The 25,069-nt window shown below is 44.2% G+C and overlaps 1 protein-coding gene across 1 annotated transcript in view; it reads left to right on the top strand.

Moving 5' to 3' along the window:
• Positions 1-25,069, top strand: part of Mrps27 (mitochondrial ribosomal protein S27) — an 86,742-nt gene that overhangs the window by 53,236 nt on the left and 8,437 nt on the right. Inside the window, exons 5-7 of the mRNA XM_059276485.1 lie at positions 14,104-14,218; positions 17,894-17,972; positions 20,061-20,176. Coding sequence (XP_059132468.1) covers positions 14,104-14,218; positions 17,894-17,972; positions 20,061-20,176 — 310 coding nt within the window. The remainder of the gene's footprint in view (positions 1-14,103; positions 14,219-17,893; positions 17,973-20,060; positions 20,177-25,069) is intronic.

Genomic DNA, 25,069 nt, shown 5'->3' with positions numbered 1-25,069 from the left:
CAGAAGGGATTTGGGGCTAGATTGCTAGATTACATGTCGTGGGCCCTTGGTTCAACGTTCAGCACCAGTATGAAAGGAAAAAAAAAAGAGTTTAGATGTGCCAGCCAGTACTCTGTCTCTATTCTTCATGACTTGGGATGTGAGTGGCGTGTCTACCATGCTGATTTAGTTTCTTTTCCTCTTCGTGTGATAAAATACTCCTACAATGCCACTGAAGAGAAAAGGAAGTTACTTCTTCACAATTACAGTTTCTAGTCCATCATGGTAGGTAAATCACAGCAGTAAGATCCTGAGGCGCATTGCTTCCATAGGCAAGAACCTAAGAGTAGGGGCTGGAGAGATTGTTCGGCAATTAAAAGCACTTGCTGAGGCCCTGGATTCAGTTTCCAGAACCCAAATAGCAGCTTACAACTGTCCGTTACTCCATTTCCAGGGAATTCACCTTCTTCTAACCTCCCCAGGTACTAGGCATGCATACAGTGCATTCTCACACATGCAGTCAAAATAGTCATACACAGAAAATTAAACTAAAATCTTAGGAGAAGAGGAGGAGGAGGAAGAGAAGGAGGAGGGGACAAGTGTGCAGTGAGTGCACACATTGCTCAGTTCCCTTTCTACACCGACGTGATCCAGGATCCCAGCCAGGAAAAGGCGGTACCCACGGTGGTTGAGTCTCCCACCTCGGTTAATGGAGGTAATCCCCCACAGCTGTGCCCAGAGGCCCATCTCCCAGATTCTACACCCTGTTGGCAAGAAACACTAACCATCTCGCATGCCTTCCCACCATAATGGGCCGCCTCATCAGAGACACAAACCACAGTATGAACTTGATCCTCCAGAGCCATGAGCAGAAGGAAACCTTGCCTCAGAAACAGACTGTGCCAGGTATTTCACCGCAGCGACAGAAAGCTAGACGGCTGCTGCACCTAGCATTATTAAGGCTTTTGATAAGCAGTACCAGGCGTAATGCCATCAAGTGCCTAATCAAGTAGACTGTAATCATAATACTGCTCAGATGTGTACATATTTGTACTCTGTTGCTTCCAGCTGTCAAACACATGCCTAATTCTCTTTCCATTTTCATAGTAACCCAGTGATTACAGCTTATCACTTCTGCTTTATAAATGACAAAACTAATTCTCAGGATAAGTGACTTAAGCCCGCCAGTGAGTCAGGGCCTGTCCTCATCAAACGCAGAACAGCATCTTGTCAGGAAGCTCCAGGAGCTGTGCCAGTTGTTTTCACTGTGCACGTGGCTTGATCCTCCCATGTGTCTGAGCAGATTTTGTTGGTGCTCTCCCACCCCTGCCCCTGTCTGGTTTACTTCTCTGGGTAACAGGCCCCTAGATGCAGAAGTAAAGTGCATGCACCTTCAGGTGCTCAGCACAAGACACGTTCCAGGGGTTGTAAAGAATAAAGACTTGCCTGAGGAAGGGGGACCCTGTCTTATCCACATCTCTAATACTTCACAGAAATAAAGAAGAGTATCAGGAAGGGAGAGAACAGTTGGATTTCCTCTCCTACTGAAAGCCGTGTGCCCAACCAAACATATATATATATAACTTGTTTTTGATATCCAGATCAAACCTCATTCCAGGCAAGGAATATGTTTATCTTCTTTATCAGGTGGTACCCAGTGTAAATATTGTGGCTGCTAAGTGGTCAAGTGCAGAAGATAGAAGATGTGTCCTCACAAATCCTCCAGGAAGCTAGATTAAGTAATTCCAAATGGGTACAGAAACTGAACTCTTTCTTTTTACACTCAGTTTTTCCTTAACTAAAATAAAAAATGTAAAAGGACAGCCCAAAACCAAAAAGACCTCCCCACTTTTTGGTACCAGTTCCTAGAGAGCTTATTCATTGTGACAGGCATGTACATGTGGACAGCTTTCCTACTGTCATGTTTGAGATGCCACTTCAGGAGCATTCATACAGGACAAGCTCCACCCTTCCTGCTCAGTGCTTGTCCAGTATATGAGCTGATGATATCAGGAAACTCAGGAAGCAAAGTTATTTGCATGACCTATTTCTCAGCCCTCACCCGCACAGTCTAGCCATGGTCAACAGGCTATGATCAGCATGATCTTCAGGATGTACAGGATACCTCAGGGTCTGCAACTCACAGTGCCAAACAATAGACTCTTCTGCAGTGGTATTTTGTCCCCAAGCTGTTCTTGCCTAGTTAAGCCTTTCTGGAATCCGTTTAACTATTACCCATCAAAGCCTTTTAAAAAAATAAAATAAAGGAGGGGAGGGGCTAGGACTGGGGGGTAAGACTAGATTTTCGCTGTGTTCTCACTCTTTCCTTATGACTCATACTTAGCAAAGCAGAGGCGCCTTGGAAAGCTGCCTGGAGTCACAGTCAAGCAGCTCTCCTGGCCCTGTCAGGCTCTGTTTTAATTTTCTCAGGCAGTAAAAGATGTTTTTCAGATTGTTCATTCCTGCATTCTAGGCCAGCTAAGAGCTTTTATTTTGCTGAAGCATAGTGTTTTATGGACGATCAGCCAGAACAGTGAACTCAGACTTTTGTATTTGGTGTATCACTAAAGAAAGCACTCTTCGTATTCAGAACTTGTACCATTCTTTCTAGTGGTTGTCATAGTGTCAAGAGTTGTATGTGGCCATTAGCCTTCCCGTGAGGTAAAGTTTACATTCGGTCATTCTTAAGAATGTTCTTAGCATTCTATGTTTATATATTTTAGGTACTCAGTTTTTTAAATGTTTGGTTTTGATGTGGAAGCTGGCTTGAGCTGAACAGAAGAATCGTCTATTAAATGTCCTCATCTAGATGCTGACCATTTGGCAGTACAAGAAAGCAGCAGGTTAATGAGCTTTCCATCGCCATAGGGATCAATTTATGAAGAGAAAGGGACTACTTTGGGTCTTCAGCGTTAGAAATTTGAGTCTTTGATGTGTGGACCTCTAGCTAGAGTTTTCCTGGTCCTGCCTGGCCCACGGTCAGGACAAATCTCTCTCACCCTCCAGTCCCGCAGCCACTCAGACCCAACCAAGTAAACACACAGAGACTTACTTTACTTATAAACTGTATGGCCGTGGCAGGCTTCTTGCTTTCTAGTTCTTCTATCTTAAATTAACCCATTTCTATTAATCTATAAGTTGCCACATGGCTCATGGCTTACCAGTATCTTAACATCTGCTTCTCATGGTGGCGGCTGGCAGCGTCTCTCTGCCTCAGCCTTCCACTTCTCAGAATTCTCCTCTCTCCTTGTCCCACCTGCCTGGCTACTGGCCAATCAGTGTTTTATTTATTAACCAGTCAGAGCAACACATTTAACATACAGAGCATCTCACAGCATGGACCCATTGCAGTTAAGCCTCTAGTATGTTCCTGGAGATGGCAGCAGGGAACATGTGGCAGAGTGAAACCACTCACCTCATGGCTGGGATTTGAAAAAAAGGCAAGGAACTGAGTAGGATCTCACAAATCTCTTCAGTGGGCGTCACCCCTCCACAGACCTGGGCCCGCTAGGTCCCACCCCTTAAAGGTGCTATCACCTCCCAGCAGTGCCTCCAACAAAGGGGCTTATGAGAGACATGTAAGATCTAAACATGGGGCTGGAGAGATGGCTCAGTGATGAAGAACATTTGCTGCTTTTCCATGGGACCCGAGTTTGGTTCCCAGCATACATGTGAGACAGTTCACAATGGCCTATAATTCCAGCTCTGATCTGATACCCTTTTGGGGGCCTTTGTGGTCACCTGTACACACGTGGATATACAGACACATCAAAATAAAAATAAAAACTATAGTTTTATTATTTCCCTGCCTTTATATATAAACAACTAAGGAATCCTTTTTTTTTAAAGTGGCAAATTAAAACTTTCTGAAAACCAATTGTACTGACAAATGAAAATCTCAGTATGCAAACTTGTTTCTTTTTTAAACTGAAGACAATGATTATATCCTTTTTATGGTTGCAGAAACTGTCAAGTAAGTTCTTATTATCTTTATACCCACACCATCATGAGACTTTTTTTTTTAAATTTTTTTCTTAAAGAAGTGAAGATTTCTGCTGTAGGAATTGCCAGATAACAGGAGTTTCATATCAAAATAAGTGATGGTGGATGATTATGATTGCTTATCAGCAGTGTACTTACAGAGTAAAAACAGTAACAGATTCAAGGCCTGCCTCAGACCAGACAAAGGCTATTTTTAGCCTTAAAGCCCCTCCTTGGAGATGGAGATAAAGGCAAAAGCCCATGGCTGCACAAGATGCTAAGAATAAAGCAGAGTTGGGAGCTAGACCTTAGACAAGACGTTTCTACAACCCCATTATGGCTCAGGGAACATTTTGGAAGGGTGCAACAAGAGTGTCAGAACCTCGGGATGGGGAGAGTGTAACAGGAATTGCTAATTGGTCTTATTAATTAAAAAAACCCAGAGCCAGATATTGAGGTGAAGGCTGAAAGATCAGAGAAACAGAGCAAGCCACAGCCAACCTCACCTCACCAGCTCCTCAACCAATCCTGTTTCCACGAATCCTCAGACTAAAAGCCTCTGAGTCCTCACCCCTGAGGGTCTCAGTTGGACTGCTTAAAAGCCTCTAGTTCCTGGTCCTTATGCCTTATATACCTCTCTGTGCCCTGCTGTCTTACTTCCTCTCTCCGCCCAGCTTCATCACTTCCTCTTTCTGCCCAGCTCTATCACTTCCTGTCTGTCTGTCTAGACCTCCGGACCTCTATGGTTAACTAGTGCTGGGATTGAAGGCATATGCCACCATGCTTGGCTCTGTTCCCAGTGTGGCCTTGAATGCTAGGATTAAAGGCTTGTGCTACCACTGCCTGACCTCTATGTTTAATATAGTGGCTGGCTTTTTCCTCTGATCCTCAGATAAGCTTTATTGGGGTACACAAGTAAAATATCACCACAGGAGAGGGGTTGTGAAATTCCATTTCCTAATCAGGATATAGACATGGGAACCACAAACTCATAGCACTGTGCATACTGGCAGTGAGCCCACAGAAGCCAGGCCTTCCTAACAGTCAGCTGTGGAGGGGGAAGGGTCCTTAGGGCCATACCATATACTGTTGGTATTTTGGCAATCAACAGATTCTGAGGTGGTGGAGACATGGTATCAGGTTGTGTACCCACCGTGGAGCCCACCAAGCTCTGATGGTTAGTTCTAAACTCAGGATCACACAGAGGGTCCTCATTAAATTCTGTGGAACACAGACTAATGAATAGGGGAACGAGAGTTATAGGGATATGGAGGAGCTGGCATGGGCAGGAGAGAAATGGGAGAAGATGGGGGAAGAGCTACCAAAATACACAGTATATGTGACGTTGAGGAAGAACAAGATTTATTAATAAAAAATTTAAATACTAACATTATACTAAACAGTAATTTATATTACATAAAAGAAATACTTTGGTTAAGTCTTTATATCTAAGTTTTATGTAGTGAAATAGGCAGTTGAGTAGAAAATGCTTTATTCATGGAAGAGTCAGTTGCTGAAACTGTTTCCTACAAAGCTTGAGCTTCATTGAAAATGTACTCGGGAGACCTTGGGTTTAACTTTCATGATTGTATCCTTTCATTTTGAAGTTTTAGGTGCCGGCTTGCAGGCTCTGGCATCCCCATCATCTCTGCCGGGGGAGTGGGGGGGAGGCGGGGTTGAGGGTACGCCTCAGACGCTAAACATCTGCCTGGCATGCACAAAGTCCCCGAACCAACAGCCTCATCTTCTTCCTGATTTTAGTGGAAGTGCTTTGAGTTTCTCTCCAGTTAAGTTGATGGTGCCTGTGAACTTGATATAAACTACCTTTATTATGTTAAGGTAGACCCCTTGTGTCTCTAGTCTCTCCAGGACTTTTGTTAGGAAGGGGTGTTGGATTTTGTCAAAGGCCTTTTCTGCATCTAATGAATTGATCATGTGGTTTTTGTCTTTCAGTTTGTTTTATGTGGTAGATTACATTTATCAATTTATGTCTGCTGAGCAATCCCTGCATCTCTGGGATGGGGCCTATTTGACCGTGATGAATGATCTTTGTGATGTGTGCTTGGATTCGGTTTGCAAGTGTTTACTGGACTTTTTTGATTCTATCTTCATGGGGATTGGTCTGTAATTCTCTTTCTTTGTTGGGTCTTTATGTGGTTTGAGTATCAGGGCAGCTGTGGCCTCATAAAGTAAATGAGGCATTGTTCCTTCTGTTTCTATTTTGTGGAATAATTTGAGGAATATTGGCATTAACTCTTCTTTGAAAGTCTGGTAGAATTCTGCACTAAAACTATCTGACCCCGGGCTTTTTTTAGTTGGGAGACTTAATTAATTACTGCTTATATTTCAGTAGGTGTTTTAAGTCTGTTAAAATTGCTTGTCTGATCTTGATTTAATTTTGGTAGGTGATATATATCAAAAAAATTATCCTTTTTCTTTTCTTTTTTTTTTTTGATTTACCAATTCGATAAAGATTTTTAATGTATGTCCTTATGATTCTCTGGATTTCTTCAGGGTATTTCTTATGTCCCCCTTTTCGTTTCTAATTCTCTTGAATTTGGATATTCTCTCTCTACCTCTTAGTTAGTTTGAATGAGGGTTTGTCAGTCTTACTGATATTCTCAAAGAACCAACTATTTCATTGATTCTTTGTGTTTTTGTTTGTTTGTTTCTGTTTTATTGATTTCAGTCCCGAGTTTATTTCTTACCATCTACTCCTTTTGGGTGTGTAAAGCATCGTTCAATGTTAAAGACTCTGAGCATTTTTGTTTTTATTAAAGCCTTAGGAGAATTCTTTGGTCCTTGAACCCCATCTTCTGCCAGCATTTTGTTACTTTGCCTCCTGTCAACACCTCTGTTCCCTGAGGCAGAATCCATGTCCTCCTTCAGCCTGTGGGTTGTGCAAAGGAAACCATAGGGAGGAAGGACATAATCGGTGATCTTCCTCTTAGTCCGCTTCCTCTGCCTCGCTTTGTAGGAAAAGGGCAGTGTTTCCTCCTAGCTTCAGCTCTATTTATAGGCAGGGTGATACTCAAAACTGGCAGTGGATAGCTGTTTCTGTGTAAATAATGCTCACAATGTCAGCATATATATTGGCATTGGTAAATCCTAGTGGGCCCAGACACTGTTGGCACATCATCGGGTACCTGAGATTGTTTGAACAGAACGATAAAGGACAGGTCTCTTGCCCTGTGAGAGCCTAGAAGCTTAGTTACAGAAATAGAATCTGGCTCTGACTGGATTGCGTGGCAGGAAAGGAGCCCAGTCTCCTTTTGAGAAATGGAAGTCCTCAGGTTTTGACTTTATCACACACTAGGAAGAGTCAGAATGCTTAGAGCTCCGAGCTTTTCCTCTTTGAGGGGAAAAAAATCTAATTCTTAAGAAATCCAGATTAGTACTAAGCCTCTCTCCCCTCAGAAGTGGCCCAAGGCCTCTGTAATCAGCCACGTCAGATGTGCTCACACTGGCTTCCTTCTCTTCTTTACATCAGTGCCCTGCTCTCCAGGTCCTGCTCACTTCTGTTGTGGTAGACAGAATCCTGCCTGCTTGGTAAACCTAGACTATTCTAGAAACACTGACTTTTATTCAGTGATTTTCTTTCCTTCCCATCTCCCTCCCTCTTCCTCAGAGTTATTTTAATGTAGCCATGACTTACAGTGTGCGATTTCCTGCCTTAGTTATATTATTCATTACTTTGTAGTTTGTCTGGATCCCTTAGCTTTATAAGACACCAGGAAATGTTTGTATCCTTTTAAACCTGCCTGCTCCTTGTCTATAGGTTTCATATTCAAAGCTGAAAAACATTCCCTTATCTCTACCCAAACTAAGCCAGTTCCCACAACGTTTATGTTTTTATAAAGAAGATGAGTTCCAGGATCCAGTTTTTTCTCAGCTTCCTGCCTCCTAGCCAGAGGCCCTCTCCTGTTTGCTCCCATGGTACTTACAGCTAACCAGTGAGCCTGTGCATGAGCAGTGGCCAGTGGCCGGACAGGCCCCACAGTGGCTTCTGGGTGCAGTTTCACCAGCCGTCAATTGATGGCCATAGGGACAGCCATTTCTGCTTGAGGACCATTACCAGGAGAGCACCAGTGATCATTGTAAAGAGTTTTTTCCCTCCTTCTCTCCCATAATAATCCCCATCTAGTTACACATATTGACTTTCAGAAGAAGATAAACTAGTGTTCCCAGCGTCAAAGAACAAGCATTGTTCTGATTGGCTCCCCTAGGTCCCATAAAAGAAGGAGCCAAAGGACCATATGGTCTGAGTAAAGGTTTTGGCTTGTTTTTGTTTTTGTTTTGTTTTCTGCACCAGAAAAAGAAGAGTTTCATCTCCAGACAAGAGTTAGGGGGGTTGCTAGACCAGCAAAGGTGGAACTTGGGTCATTGTACCTCGAACAGGGCTGCTACTAGTCATTTCATAGGTGTGGTCTCTGTCTCCTGGATTGAGAGATGTAGATCTGGCACAGCAGCAGCCAGCTCCAACAGAGGAGAGACAGAGCATTTAGGGCGTGGTGACACATGTCCCACTTGTCATTGCTTTCTGGTCCATGGAAGCCTTCCTTGTACAGTAGGTTCTAGTGTGTCTTACATCAGCGTGCTTGTATTTCACCAGTGAAATGCCAGGGGCCTCGTTTTTAAGCTTTGGGTCTAACAAATTCAGACTTTGATAGCTAAGAAGTCCCTCTGGCATGCATCTTCACGTTAAAAATGTGTTATTATGCTGCACTAGTTTAACAGGGCATATTGTAAAATTCTATACCTGTGTTACTCTTCCAAAAGTCCCCTGGCTTGTCCTCCTTGCGGGCTGGCCAGCAGAGCCTGGGGGCTAGAAACTGGAGCATACAACAACAACAAACAGAAGCTGCTTCCAAACTGCCTTGCAATTTATTTTCAAGTTCTTTTTGGAAATTGGCAGAATATAAATTATAAACCAACCAACAGATGCAAATGTGGCTCTTTTTTATTTGTTTGAGATGGGGTCTTTCTATGTAGCTCTAGCTGTCCTGAAACTCACTCTGTAGATCAGACTGGTCTCGATCTCACAGACATCCCCCTGCTTCTGTCTCTCCAGCACTGGGATTAAAGGCGTGTGCCACCACACCCAGCTTTTGTGGTTCTTTCTAAAGTAATACTTCTGGTTCTGGAAGGGGACCAAGGAAATGATCTGTATAAAATGCTTGCAATGACCAGAAAGTCCTGTGAGGCTGACTGCAAAGGGACCGTGAGGGGAGTTGTGGAGTAACAGGACTCTCCTTGTGTCTTTATTGTGGGGGTGGTTTGCAGCTGTCATCTGTAAAATGTACAGTGGTAAAACTCAAAGATTGGAACTTCAGGATTTGAGCATCACAACTCTGTAAACCCAACTCAAAAACTGCCTAGATATTTAATCAAAGACAGTTCATCTACACTGGGGTAGCTAGTAAATTGTAAGTGTTCACATCCAGGGTTAGTATTAGCCTTTGGGGATAAAATAGAAAAACATCTTTTAGAAAATGATACATTTATTTAATAGAGGCTCAGTATATGTTTACTGAAAGTTAAAATTAATTGAAACTTCTTTACGCATAAAATATGGGATCTTGAGCAGCAAAGAAATTTTAATCTGCCATAGTGATACTTTCATTTTGTACTTGTGATAAGTGAAGGAATTGAAGATGATGAGTTCTGAAATGAACAATTCTGAAGGCAGAATTTCCTGCAGGATGGAAAAGAAGTAATTATCTTTCTAATTACCTTTTTAGGATGAGAAAGTGGGCAGCCACAATGGAATCAGAGTCTGGGTTAGTCACACAATACTCTTGCTTTTTGGTGGGAGGAAGCGCTTGACCCTGTTGATATGCGCAAATGTGGCTTCATGGATTTGACTCACACACCACTCTCCAGCCATGGAAGCAGCTGCATTTTCTGCTTGGCAGCCTCTTCTACTGCCCCTCCTCCATGGCCACCTCACTTAGTGGCTGAGGTTCCCATCTGGAGAGCCTGTTGCCACAGGATACAGAATCCACTGGGAAAGAGGGAAAGCCTGTGTATGGTTAGGCCTGGCTGGTGGCTCATGTAATCAGGGAAACCATGTGGAAAGCTTGCTCATTCGTGTGCAAGAGCCTGTGTTGTAGCTAAGTGATAGTGCTGCTGTGGGCTGTGGGCCCTGACATTGTGCTTGAGGCCTGCGGCATTTGTTGTTGTGATCCTAAGTACTGGCGAGTGTGGCCGCCTCTGTTGTTCAGCAATAATGAGATGTGCATTGGCGCCCAGGGAAGAGCAGCCATAGCCCAGGTTTTCCTTGTTTTCGATGAAATGGTTCAGTTGGTCACAGATAACTTCAGTCGCTGTCTGGTGTTTTCCCTTTTACTCTCAATCTCTTGAAGGACTTCTCTTACCTTCTAAGAAATCTAAGGTGACCAGGCTTTTGGATCCGGGTCTGCTTCGCAGACTGTGACCCTGCTCTGCTGCTGCCTTGGTGCTGTCCACCTTGAGTAAGCGAGGTGGACAGGAGCGAGCGGGTGACTGTCCTCAGCAGTTCCAGATGCAGCCTGGGGAGGGATCCCGAAGCTTCCTGGTTCCTGCAGTTGGCTCCACCATGGTTTGGGCCTCTAGAAAGCTCTGGAAACCACATTTAGCACTGGGTCCAGAAATCTCTTCTGCTGTGGGCACTAGCTTTAGAACCAGAGTGGGAACTTGACAGCACACTTCTTCCATCCCCTCTTGTATTCATTGCTTCTTCCTCTCAGAAATACATGTCCGCAGACCTGAGCTACAGACTGTATCCTGCCTTCTGGGGCACAGCAGTGGTGGTGGTATTTGAGTTTCATCTCTTTATCTTTCCTATGTGCACACAGTTTACCAGTCCCAGCAGACTGCTGCTTTGGCTATAGTAAAGCTTCTGTTGAGATGTGGCCTCAGCGGATAGCACCAGGTGGAGAAGGGCATCCTATAGTGGCGTCTGTAATCTGCCAGTCTAGAGCAGGAGCGAGCAAAGGTCCGTCTGTTTGCAGGCCAGTTGGAAATCAGTGTGCTGGCCAGCAGTCTACAGGGTCATCTAGGTGAGGCCCATTCCAGAGTCTGACCTGCCCCTAGCAAGAATCCGCACTGAGCTACTTGTGAAATTGGCTGAGGAATTTCTCTCATACCATTCAAACGTGGTTCTTTTTTAGCCTAGTGTGTTGACTCCTTCATGTTCTAGAAGTTGTGCACTAATTTATTTCCTTCCTTCCTCCCTCCCTCCCTTCTTTCCTTCCTTTCACTTTTTTCTTTTTAGTTTTAACACTGATAGAGCCTAGAAAGGGGTTCACTTGCTGCCTATTTGGGAAGGACTAGGATTGCACTTTGGACAACATATTTCGTATTATGTGTATTATGCCACTGTTCCAGAAAGTGGTGTGATGTGAAGTGGTGTGATGTGGCAGTTAGTTAAAAGTATCCTGGGCATTTGTTAAGCCTTACAGTCCACAGGTCTCACTGACCTGACTGCCTCAGGGGCTGCTTGGCAACTCCAGTTGGTTAAATGAGATACCTGAGAGGTCATCATGGTAATGCTTCCTTTAGGCTTTTAAAAGCAGCATGAAACAGAAATATTTCCCTTTGCTTCTAGGCGTTAGCCTTAGAATGTTAGCGAACAGCTTGAAATAAATTATAATTTGAGCTATAAAGGTCCATAGCTAGGGTCCCACCATCAAGCTTGAAAGTCTCAAAATTGCTTGCTGACCATGAATAAGAAAAAAGCTGTTTGCTTGGACACAGCTACTGATGTGGTTTAAAGTCTGTCAGCAACAGAAAAAAAGCTATAACCTCTGGCCATCCAAGATGTCTAAGGCAGGAGATTCGCTTTAAAGTGCTCTTGGGTAAAAGAGATAGTTGACATTTTTTATCTGTTTTAAAATGAGAAATAGACTAAACCACCGAAGCCACAAACCCTACACCGAGCAATCCCTTTGGGCCATGCCCTCCTTATATTATTTATTAGGGACATGTGTAACGAGACTAGAATGCTCCAGGCAAAGGAGTCACCATTCTTCACATGTACAGTAGGTGTTAGCAGTATAATAGTGTACATAATTATGTAGCATTTAATAAATGTCTTGATTGAAGCTCTGCTTTTATTTTCTGAAAACCTATATGCACTAAAACATGTCAGGCACCAAGGAATCATGTGGTTTAAGTGGGTCCCAGTGTACCCCATGAGTTTCTACCAAAGAGGGAACATGGTCATCATTGAAACAATACACCTGCTGTTTTTTCTTTGTTTTGTTTTTGTTTTTAAAAATTAAAGTTGACTAAGGTGTAGCTCAGTAGCTTCACTTGGCATTTATACTGTACTCCTTAAAATTCAATAAAAATAAAAGTGACTATTAATTGACTACATTTTAGATCTCAATTTTTTTTCTCGGAATAACAAGGAGAGGGTCTCAAGTACTTAATTGTTGATTTGAAAATGTGACAGGACATGTAGAATACTAAAATGTTTTATTTCTGTGCAAAGGATTGTCTAGGATGGGCTATACATTACCTGTCTATGGCCTGGTCATTGCCAACCTGAATTTAATTTGACATTTTTGTGTTTCTCATTTTTAAAAGAGCTAATTTTACAAAGAAAACTAGAATAAGAAACATTTTCATGCCAAATCTAAGTTAGGTAGGTAGGTGGGTGGGTGGATGGATGGTTGGATGGATGGATGGATGGATGGATGGATGGATGGATGGATGGATAGATGAAACAAACTGTAAATGTGGTGATACATGACTTTAGCACTCCAGAGGCAGAGGCAGGAAGATCATGAGATCAAAGTCAGCCTGTGCTACGTGGCAAAACCTTCCCTGTTTCAAAAAAGGGTGTTGGAGAGAGCAACATGACTCCAAGCGTGTAAAGCAAGTTCAGGTTCGTTTTTGGCATGTCTCTCCCCAGAGCACTAACAACCCAAATTAAACACTATCCTGTCCCTCCTCTCCAAAGCTTTTCCTTTGTCACCTGAAGAAAGGAAACACGCCCAAAGGCACATAGCTGAAACTACCTGGTGGGACACTAAAGAACCACCTCTAAGACAGTATCAGCATGTGCCCGTGGCTCTTAAAATGGCAAAAGTCTTTACCTCCAAGTTTCTGCCTCTTCTGTCTTTTTTTTAAATAAGAGTTTAACCTTTGTGGGGCCCAGAGACTAGCCTGCTTTCTGAGAGCTTAAAGAAAATGTAGGGCTTTCTGTTGTCTGAGTAGGGTGTATGAAGTTCTGTCTTAGTGAAAACAGATAAATATTTAGACATGCCCGGATAATTCCACCTCCTCCGCAGCCCTGGGGAGGTGAGAGAAGTGCCATCCAACCCAGGCACTGGCCACGTGTGAGGAGGACTCAGGCCACAGCATCATCCAGGAGCCGTTCCTCCCAGTGACTCCATTTCAGGAGCCTGTGACCTAGGCCCCTGAGGGTTGCTGTGGGGAGAAGAGGGAGTGAACTGAGGGCCACAGTGGCGCTGTGAGGAAGGCAGGAGGGGTGTGGTTCCCGAAGGACCTGAATGTGAGATCCTGTTCAGCTTTTAATTTGTTTGTTTGTCTTCTTGATTCAGTAGTATCCCAGTTGTTCCTGAATATACAAGAAATACTGGTGTAACTCAACGCTGATTTCCCTCAGAGTTCTGTGCTGTTCTGATTTTCTTTTCTTTGTCTGTTTTACTTCATTTTCAGAGTATCAACTTGAGTTTCACACAGCCCTTCTGATGAGCTATGTATTAGCATAATGCTGTGATTAATATTTCCCCAAATAATTTCCATAAATCTCATATTAAAGCAAGATGTTGAGGCAAGGGGTATTAAATGATTAATAAAGCCGGGCGTTGTGACACACACTTTTAGTCACACCACTTGGGAGGTAGAGGCAGATCTATGAGTTCTAGGCCAGCCAGGACTACAAAGAGATCCTGTCTTAAAACAAATAAATCGGTTTATATTTTTCTTTTTTATTATTTTGCCTTTTCTTTCCATTTCAGAATTATAGTTAAGAGTTTCAACTTCAAGTTTTTTCAGTTGTAAACTCTCATGACTTTTGATCACATTGGCTGCACCAATACTATTCCAAGAGAAGGACCCGCTGATGGACAGTGTTCAGGTTTTAACACTAAGAGATAACACCAGTAGTGTCTCCTCTTGTGTTTTATTTAGATTTCGACACAGTCCCAACTGCTGGTACCTGAGAGACTGGACCATCCACACCTGGATTAGACAGTGTCTGAAATACGGTGCACAAGACAAAGCCTTGTACACCCTTGTTAATAAGGTGAGGGTGTGCTGGCGTGCTTCCTGGGTGTATGTGACCTGCTCTTTGTACCTGTGATGGACCAAAGAGAAGTACCAGAAGCCACTTTCTTAAGCTGTCCCTTCAGACTCCTTCTCACACTATTTCCAGACTGGAGCAGTTATAAACTAACCAACAAACTAAAAACCCAAAGCTCCTGTAGCTGCCTCTTCTCCAAACAGTGGTCAGGGAAGTACAGGTGAGAGTGGAGTGGAGCCCAGTCAGAGCCCTGCACGCTGGGCACTCCGTTTCCATCCTTCAGCCTGGGATCTCTTGCCTGCTTCCCTTTCATAGATCTGGGTGAGTGCTGACCATTTTTGATGGAGTGTAATCTCCAGTTTGTTCAGACTATCTTATACTTTTTAAGAAGATGGTATTCCTGGATAATAATTCCTCCTTTCTCCAAGCTCCCTGGCTTTTCCTTCCCACAAACCCCAGAGTTCCCAGGATTAAGGTCTTTCTAACGTTACACTCCCCCAGCACTTTCGTCTGCATTGACTTCAAGGCATGAAAGTATATGCAAAATAAGCACAAGTTGTGGAGTGTTGCTATTGCCAGAGTCACCTAAACACCATTACAGCCATTCAAGAATTTTGACAGGGTTGGAGAGATACCTTAGTGCTTAAGAGCACTGGCTGCTCTTCCAGAGACTCAGGTTCAGTTCCCAGCATTCACACGGCAGCTCACAACTGTCTGTAACTTCAGTTCTAAGGGATTTGATACCCTCATAGAGACATACATTCAGGCAAAACACCAGTGCACAAAAATAAAAATAAACTAGTAGCTTTAAATTGAAAACAAACCATGAAGTTTGAAGCTGGGCGCTGGTGGCTTAGACCTTTAATCCCAGCACTCGGGAGGCAGAGGCAGGCGGATCTCTATTCGAGACCAGCCTGGGCTACAATTCGAGTTCCAGAACAGCCAGGACTGTTACATAGAGAATATTTAACATTATTCTACACAGAAAAATATTGCTAAAGAATTTTAATTCAAAATTTAACAATATTTTATGAAAACATTATTTTCATAGTATCACCAGACCTTGAAAATTAGAGTTAAAAGGGAAGACTGATTTTACATTTGACTCTTCTCTGTGAAAAAATGATTTTCGTCTGTAATCAAATGAAAGGCTCAAATCAAACCAACATATGCTCTACACATTATTTGTGTGAGATGATGAATTAAGTAAATGACGACAGAAATGACCAGTATCTCTTCCTTATTTTGTGGAAATAAAGCGGCTCTCCCCTCTCCCTGGTAAACCTCACGTTAGAGGATTTTAAGTGCCCTACAAGAGGAATCCAGAGGATGGGATCGAGCTGGAAGGAACACAGTTGAGGGCCGGAGTACCATTTAAGCTATCTTCAGAGGATGCACATGGAGCAGCATGTGCTGCCCTTTTGCCTACAGTGACGGCAGGGGACTGAGTCAGAGGACAGACTCAGCTGGATCTAGATACAGACAGTCAAGGTTCGGGCTTCCGTCTCAAGAAAGAAAGGACAGCTCCGGGGGAAGGAAGAGATGAAATCTTGTTCTCTTCATTCCAGAAATTATACTTAGAGATGAAGATCCCTGAGGAAACAGATCTAGAAAGGTCTAGAGAAGTAGAGCAAAGGCTCTTTTCTGTCCCTTCCAGGCCTTTAAAAGGGAAGTCACCGGGTGAGGGGTCAGAAGAGCCAGCCTGTAAATCCCTTAGGTTCCATCAGCTTCCTGGAATGTCAGCCAGATAATTTTTTTCCTTTTGTGTCCTGGTTTTCTCAACTCCAACTTGACTGAGTTTTATCAGTGACTGACAACCTGAGCTGCCCACTAGAGTCACCCAAGGTTTTTAGATTTACAGAAGCTCCATGTGGAGAGATAACTGAGTCAGTGTGCTCACCACAGGAGCATGATATTTTGAGTTTGGATCCCACGTAAAAAGTTGGGCAGGGCAGTCCATGCTTGTATGTACATGTACACACACACACACACACACACACACACACACACACACACACACACACCCCTCCTACAAAAAAAATAAACATTACAAATACTTGTGATTACCCCTAATATTCTAATTTACTTGGCCTTTCTGGGCCTTTCTTGGTCTTTGGGGTTCAAAGCATCACTGAGTGGAAAGCATAAAGATTCTCACACACCTGTCCCAGCACACACACCTCCTTCCCTAACCAGCATCCTGCTCCTGGAATGGGCCATCTGCTGGTACTAATGCACTCAGAGTGGTAGACACAGCATTAGCCCCCAGAACCAACAGTTTACATGAGGGTTCCTTCTGATGTTGTGCGTCCTGTGCGTGTGGATGAGATGACATGAGTCTAGCAGAAGTATTCACTGTGATCCGCCTTTTCAGCCTTCTTAGGGACTCTACTTTAGGTTCACCTGACCCATGGTCAAGGTTGAGAAACCTGGACTGACTGTTCTTTTCCTTTGTTCTGCAAACTTGACCCTGTACCCCAGATTGAATCTTGCTATGTAGCCCAAATTGCCCCAGAACCCACCTTAGTTCTGCCTCAGCCTTTGAGGGATTGTAGGTGTGAGGTACTACACTTGGCTTGAACCAGTTGACTTCAAAGGTCCTTTCTAGCTCTAATGAATTACCATTCTAAAGTGTTTTGGCTTTAGCCTGCCTTGGACTCATGCTGATGTGGGTGAGTTCTCTGAGAATCAAGGCCCCGACCCTGAGTTGCAGGCTTCCTGGCAGTGTTCCACCTCAACACACCTGAGGCATCCAGTGCTCCTGCCATGAGTCAGTGGGGGTGATTCACAACCAACTTCCCAAGGCTTAGGAACTTCCCAAGGGAGTAGGTGGGGCAGGAGGGGTTCCCCAGGTGTTTCTGGTAGTTGGCGATGCTATGGAACAGGGAGGTTAGATCCTATTGAAGTAAGAATTGGGGGTGAAACTGTAACTGTGATCTAGGCAGTCAGGACTCAGGCTCAGGTGTATATGAAATCACAGAAGCCTGCTAAAACTTCAGGGTTCCATCCCAGATCAGATGCTGTGGGCCTGAGATGATGCTTCAGGATCTGGATCATTACTTTGCTCCTACCAAACCCTGAAGCAGACACTGAAGCATCTTTATTTATTCCTACAATATTATTCCTAAATTCTGACATCTTAAATATGCAGGTTAGCAGAATCCAAGGAGCTTGGTTTATAACAAAGTGTTGGCATATTTCTTGGGTATTTAGAAGCTCAAGCTGGACCATATGCTGTATAATTCCTGCTCTTTTCTTATGGTCTGCTTTTGCATTTGTGTTTATACCTTGTGAAAAGAATCGCTGGACCAGCCCTGTGTGGAGGAAGGGGATGGGCTGCTGCTGTTGCTGCTGCTGCTGCTGCTGCTGCTGCTGCTGCTGCTGCTGCTGCTGCTGTTTTTAGCTCTGACGAGCTGTTAGAACTGAGCCCTGTTTTCACCTGTCTGTGTCATCTGTGAGACACCCCCTCACAATGCTCTCACCCTGACCAACAGTTCCAATTACCAGACCTCATGAGTCACAGCTTCAGTTTCACTGTCACAGATGCTGTAGAATGACAGTCACAAAGCTTAACTCCAGGGGCCAAGTTTTACCCTGCAGAGTATATAGGCATATATTACAGGCTGAATTAGAGAGGGTTTGTGTTTTTATCTTTCTCCATTTTCATTTTTATTACAGGTGCAGTATGGAATTTTTCCAGATAACTTTACATTCAATTTGCTGATGGATTACTTCATAAAGAAAGAAAATTACAAAGGTAAGAAACCAAATCACCATTCAGTTAATACAGGGCTTTCAGCTCTCAAGTGGAAGAGTCCAAATGCAGAAAGCTTCCTCCTTCTTCATTTCTTAATTACATCTCTTTACCTTACTCTTTTAGTGAGGAAGGTTTTCATGAAGAAGGAGAGAAGTTTACATGAAGATTATTATCATTTATGCAGGAAATTTCAAATAACACCCTTTTATTGCTGGGATGGAAAATATCGAAGCATATAAGTGATTATTGAGGAAAATTAATTATATGGGCAATCTGACTTCATTTCCCAAGCTGGTTGAAATGCAGAATACAGAGAATAAAGTAACAGTGGATTTCGTTTTCATGTGTAATTTTGGAACCTGTAATGAAGAGTTGGCAGAGTTAGAGTTACAAACAAAAAAAGCCAGTGAAATGGCTCAGTGGGTAGAGGCGCCTGCTGCCAAGTCTAAGGACCTAAGTTAGATAGCTGGAGTCCACATGGTAGACAGGGAGCTGACTCCGACAGGTTGTCCTGACCTCCACACGCACACATGCAATAAGTAGTTAATAAAATAATAATGACTATGTGATTTCAGGAGGGAGGAAAGGGGGACGCAGAGCTGGAGAGCGGGCTCAGCATGTCAGAGCACTGGTTGTTCTTATGTAGGACACAGTTTAGTTCCCAGCACCACATGGCAGCCAACAACCCTCTGTCACCCCACTTCTAGAGAACCTGGCATCCTGTTCTTGCCTTCTTAGGCACTACAGATGTATCGCACAGACAGACATGTAGCCAACACCCATACACATAAAGTTAAAAATAAATAAATCTTAACAGCAATGAAAGAGGCTTTAATCCTTGTGGCCTTTGGAAATATTGAATGCTTATTTAAAAGAAAATCTCACCTAGCATGGTGGTGGTGCACACCTTTAGTCCCAGCACTTGGGGAGCAGAAGCTGTCCCTTCTCTGTGAGTTCAAGTCCGGCCTGTCTCCATAGTGAGTTTCAGACTCACCAATGCTATATAATGAGACCAAGTCTCAAAAAAGAGAAGAAAATCTCTTCCAGGTCCTTATTTTGCTAGATTTACTGGATGCTTTACTGGTCTGTCTGTCTGTCTGTCTGTCTCAGTTTCCCCATTTGCAAAAAGGGCAAAAAATTGATGCCTGTTAGCCTCCCGAAAAAAACCATCACAGCATTTGCAAAACCAGCTAGCCAGGAACAGCTGCCCATCATGCTGACTCTTCTGTGACTATGAGTGTGTGCAATGAGCAGAGGAGCATATACACTCAGTTGAAAGCATTTGCTGTGCTTGTGACATGTGCCAGCATTATTTCAGTGTTAACATTGACATTCTCTACCTTGACCACAAGTTACTGAGGGAAAGAAATTGTTTGAACTTGATTTTATTGGCTTTTGTCTGTGCTGTAGAATATCGTGGGAAAATAGGAGTCATCCAGGGCCTGTTCTTCTACGACCGGCATTTATGTAGAAATAAATATCGTACGTGTATGTTATATTCAGGGGCTTATAATTTATGAAGGAACATTTTCCTCTGCCTTCTTTCAAGTCTTTTAAACTGATCTTTATTATCCCTGTTTCCGTCTTTAAAATAGTTCCCGGGATTTGGGAGTTCCTCTAGCCTTTGTCCTGTGTTGCCTCAACAGTGAGAAAGCTTCATAACAGAGAGAAGCAGGCAGCCTGCTTGCTTGTCAGGGTGACCTTGACAGTGGCGTGCCTCTTTCCCCATGCCTTACTCTTCTGGCTGATGGGCACTGTGTGAGGCATTATCTTGTTGAAGTAAATAGAGCAGGCAGCATTTGATCACTGGGAAGATACTACTCACAGGGACACGCAGTGCTTTGGTGCATGTCTGAAGTCATGGATACAAAAGCCCTGAGTCAGTGTGCACGCACAGTGTGTGCGGGAGGTGTGCATGCTTGGAAAGGACCTGCTTCCTGGAAAAACTGGGACCAAAGCCTGTGTTTCCTACTTCTTAACTCTGCTTATTTTCCACTGCACTGTACTTTGCAAGAGTGTTTATGTTTAGAGATTTGATGATGTTACCTCCAGCTGATTTCCTCTGTGCTTACCTTCATCTTCTTCCAGATGCTTTATCTGTGGTTTTTGAGATCACGATGCAAGAAGCCTTTGAAGTGCCGTCCACCCAGTTGCTCTCCCTCTATGTCTTACACCATTGCCTGGCAGAGAAGACAGACCTCACAGTAAGTGATGTGCCCTAACGCAGAGCTGAGAGCTCGAGGCAGATCGAGCATCGGCTGCCGGGGTAGGTGGGAGAGGGCAGAGGAAGCCTTGCTCTCCGAATCTGAAGAGAAAAGGCTGTGTGCAGCCAGAAATGAACGTTCATTCGGTGTGTTTTGTTCTCTACAGAGTGGAGCTGGATGCTTCCCAAGTGAAAGTCCTTACACACATTTGTGAGGATAGAGGAGGCTGTTTTTGTTTTGATAAGGCCTGGGGGGGGGGGGTTAACCCAGGGCCCCTTGCATGCTAGGTAAGCGTTTTACTGCTGAGCTATAACCCTAGCCCCTTGTGGGCAGTTTGAAACTTGAGACAAGTCAAGTGCGCTCAGACATTCTGCAGTGAGTCATGGCTAGTCGCTGACAGCCAGACATGGCAGGCTGAAGAAGCAGGTGGGCAGCCAGTTTTGACCATGAGCTGGTGTGGTTAATACTGACTGACTTGTTTGTGTCAGAGTTTTCCTACAGTTGCTCCACGCCAGTTGTGTTCCAGAATGTGAAGCATGCCAAGCTTTGCTTCAGCACTTGAGTGGGAGATTTACTTACGGTTTCCTTGTTAGCCTAAGGAAACCGCGGTGAGAACAGCAGAGACTGACACTAAATGGCACTTGCTCTGTACTGTACTGTGTTCTTGGCTCTTAGATGTATTGATGCCTTTAATCTTCACAGGAACTCTGCAGAGATAGGGAGACTGAGGCATGGAGGTAATACAGAATAACCGTGGCACCAGGAGACGATGCCAGGCATTGTGGTCCTGTGTTCTACACTTAATTTCAGTAGCATATCGGGAAATCCTCCATTTGGACAGGAGCGGAAATGTCATCCAGTCCAGCACTCATTCCACAGACCTGAAATGTTCTGCTTTACTGAGTGTCATGACCTGTGGTATATATAGCTTATATTCACAATTAAGTTATTAAGTATATATTGAACCTACTTTTTAATCAGTTGCCAAGTACTACATATTTAGCAGTTAAACAGACATTTTCTGCTTGTAGCCTAGCACTTTAAAACAAAACAAGGGGCTAGGGAGATGGCTTAGTGCTTAAGAGCACCTATTGCACTTGCAGGGGAACTGAGTTCAGATCCCAGCACCCATGTGGTGCCTCACAGCCATCTAAAACTTGAGTTCCAGGGGATCCGCTACCCTGTTTAACCTTCACAGACCCCAGGCATCGCGCGCACGCGCACACACACACACGTAGACAAAACAAGCACGCAGCTATAAAATTATGACCTAAGGAGTACTGCACAAGAGAAGTCAATGGAAAGCCCTCAATGAAGAATTTTCCTTGTTCTTTAAACTGGGATTGGTTAGAAAGGGAAAATAACTAAGGAGGGATTTACAAGGTTAATATGTGAAAGATGAATCATCATTGGCTAGTTAAAGAGGAAATGCATATGCCAAACTGACAGAAAAGGACACGGTAAGCAGAAAGGTGCTAAAGGAAGCTGGGCACAGTGGTACATGTCTGTAACCCCTGCTCGTGCAGAGGCTGAAACAGGAGGATTGCTTGAGTTCCCAGAACTGGAGACTCAGTGTCACCTGGACAACGTAGTGAGACCCAGTTGGGGTTGGGGGAATAGGCTGGAGGAAGATGGCCACGTCACGTGTGCTTACCTGGCAGGGGAGTACCATGATCGTGATGGTTGATGCCCCTACAACAAAGAGGATGTCAGGGGCAGGGGCAGGGGCTGTGAGTGAGCTCAGACTGGGCCATTTTGCTGTCGTCCAGAAATAGTGTTTTCTAGTTTTAAACAGGAGGGTGTTACAATCAGATTTACACTTTGAAGCCATCCCTCAGCTGGCAGGTGGGGCGGGTCAGAGCAGGGAAGGGGTAGCTGTAGGCAGACTAGTTTAGAGACTTAGGGAGTCTGAGAAGAGCTGATGATAGAGGAGCAGTGGAACCAGAGTGCCCACTCGATACTTGGGGGCGTAAATATCAGGTGAGGAGGAGCTAGATACAGAGGTACAGAGGAGAGGATCAGATGTCAGGTCCTCGGTTTCCAACTCACCTGGACAAAAAAGGATGTATACCTGCAAAAGGAACTCTAGGGAAAAGACAGTTTTGTGGGGAAACAGTTAATTTGGCCCTGACCATGTTGCAAACTTGGGATACTTTGAAGCAGTCCAAAGATTTCTCAATTGAACTTCGGACACTTTTGGAGCTTTACATCTGTATGTAAATGTGTGTAAATGATCTTGAGAGAAAAGCGAATGGAAATCAATGTCATATACATATCAAATGTCAGCATACATATGTCAAACACATACACACAAATTTGTGTCAGTCACAAATTAAGGAGGAAATTTGGAGTGTGTGGGACCACTCAAACCATGGAAAGAATGGCCTAGGAGAAAGGGTAGATAAGATGAGAATAACACAGGGTCATTGAATTTACTGACATCAGAGCAGTAAGTGGTCTATTTTCTCTCCATAGAGAAACAGCGGGAAGCCAGATTAGGATGGATTAGTGGGGGACTGAGAAGTGTACAGAAGAGACAGCAAGTGTAGGTGACTTGGGGTGTCTAGTTTGTGAAGAGAAGTGGGGGAGAAGGAGAGGAGAAGGTGAAGGCACAGCATAACATGGGCCAACCCCGCTGAAGTGGAGCCTGGCAGTCAGTCCACACTACCAGTAGAGTATGCTCTAAAGTGCTTAGGACCAAAGTGTTTCGGAGTTCAGATTTGTTTAAACTGTGGAATGTTTGCAGTGAGATACATGTTTTATATATACTTTATCCATGTTTTTATAATCTTCATCCATGTTTTATATATACTTTAGACACTTACCCTAAAGGTGATGTTTATGCATTATGTTTAATTTGTATATGAAATGTGTCATGTAGTGTGACATTTTCTGCTTTCAGAGTTCAGTGAGTTCTAGAGTTTGGAACATTTTGGGTTTTCAGATTAGGGATGCTCAACTCATGTCATCTCAGAACCTGTCAACTCACTGGTCCTAGCATGTCACAGATAGCTATTGTTTGTATATTTGCTGTCCATTCAGCTTCCAGTCCCTGTTGTAATCCTGATAATGTGGCTCATCTTTTCTGCACAGGAAAAAAAAAAGGTTTCAGACAGTGAGATGGTCCAGTGGGTAGGGTGCTTACCATCAAACCTGATGACCTGGTTGATCCCTAGAATCCACATGGTGCAGGGATCAAAGTGACTCATGCATGTTGTCGTCCCATCCCCCGCCCCATACAGACATGTGCTCACATATATACATAGACATACTAAAACAAATAAGTATTTGAAGCCAGCCTGCTCTACATAGGAACAAGTTCCAGGCTAGCCAGAACTACATAGTGAAACTTCTCAAAAACAAAATTCAGTTGAAAAGTAAGTATAAGAAAAGGCTTCAGGCTTCTTACTTAGTCTGCACTGGACCCACTTTTCAGTCAGGGGAGAAGCAAACTTGTCTAGATTATAGTGTCAGCTTTGGGAAGTGTAGTTCAGTGGTACATTAGCAGGCGGAAGGCCCTGGGTTTGCTGTCCAGCACATGCACAAAAGCCAGAATGGTTTGCATTGGAAAAGGTCCTTAATTAGCAGCTCCTCCTTATCTGCCCTGTGGAAGCCTACGTGGAGTTTCCCTTTCCAGGGATCCACTGTTTTCTGGAGTGTAGGGAAATCTCAAGAACTGGAGCTGTGCTGCAGGAGCCATGGTCCGGACCTTGAATACCGCAGAGCCTCGCTCCCTGGCACCGTTTACAGCTGCAGACTTCCTGCCTGCTCTGCCTGTTCCCTCGTTCTTGGGGCAGACTGTGCAGCCAGCGTGTGTGCTGTGGGAAGGGCTGCAGCATGTGTGCTGTGGGGAGGGGCTGCAGCATGTGTGCTGTAGGAAGGGCTGCAGCATGTGTGCTGTGGGGAGGGGCTGCAGCATGTGTGCTGTAGGAAGGGCTGCAGCATGTGTGCTGTGGGGAGGGCTGCAGCATGTGTGCTGTGGGGAGGGCTGCAGCATGTGTGCTGTGGGGAGGGCTGCAGCATGTGTGCTGTGGGAAGGGCTGCAGCATGTGTGCTGTGGGGAGGGCTGCAGCATGTGTGCTGTGGGGAGGGCTGCAGCATGTGTGCTGTGGGAAGGGCTGCAGCATGTGTGCTGTGGGGAGGGCTGCAGCATGTGTGCTGTGGGAAGGGCTGCAGCATGTGTGCTGTGGGGAGGGCTGCAGCGCTGGCCGTGTGGGGCATCTAGAGGATTACAGCTCCTGACGTCTGGGCTGTTGCCGCACCTCCTGCGAGCTCTGCATTCAAGGAGTGCCCCAGTCGCATTTGTTACTGGTGTGTGGCAGCCTCAGCGAGCCTTGTGGCTTTACCTCCTTTTTTTTCTTTCCATGTCTCAAAAGGCTTCAATTTTATTGCAGTACAATTTTACACCCTAGGTTGAAAGACGTAGTCACTAAGTGTTTCTGATTGCCTAATTTGTTTTCAAGAGGCACAAATCTATCTAAAAGCAACTTAATGGTGGTACTTATTTTAACAGTGTGAAGGAGTCTACGGTTGCTATGTTGTTAGTGTTCTCCCTCCCCCTGGAGCTGGGTAGTATGAAGCCGACAGCATGCAGGGCCTCTTTGATGCTCTCAAGTCAGCATGGGGCCAGAGTGGACTCTGTTTTCTTTTCTTTTTCCTGACTGTAAAAGGCACTGGTTCATTACCAAAAGGAAAATAATGAGAAGCGTGAAGAAGAAAACCAAAATGACTTCATGATTTCACCAGCTAGGAATCTTTTGAGTTATATATAGGGCATTTCTGTTCTGACTTTTTTTCTAATATAAATACCTCTTATTTATAGTATTGGGATAGTTCTATACAACTTTGTTATTTTCATAAGCTTACTAAATACAAGCTATTTGGTGTCATGAA

This window comes from Peromyscus eremicus, chromosome 11 (genome assembly GCF_949786415.1).
Source record: "Peromyscus eremicus chromosome 11, PerEre_H2_v1, whole genome shotgun sequence".
Lineage (NCBI taxonomy): Eukaryota > Metazoa > Chordata > Mammalia > Rodentia > Cricetidae > Peromyscus > Peromyscus eremicus.
This window is presented reverse-complemented; position numbering and strand designations above follow the sequence as displayed.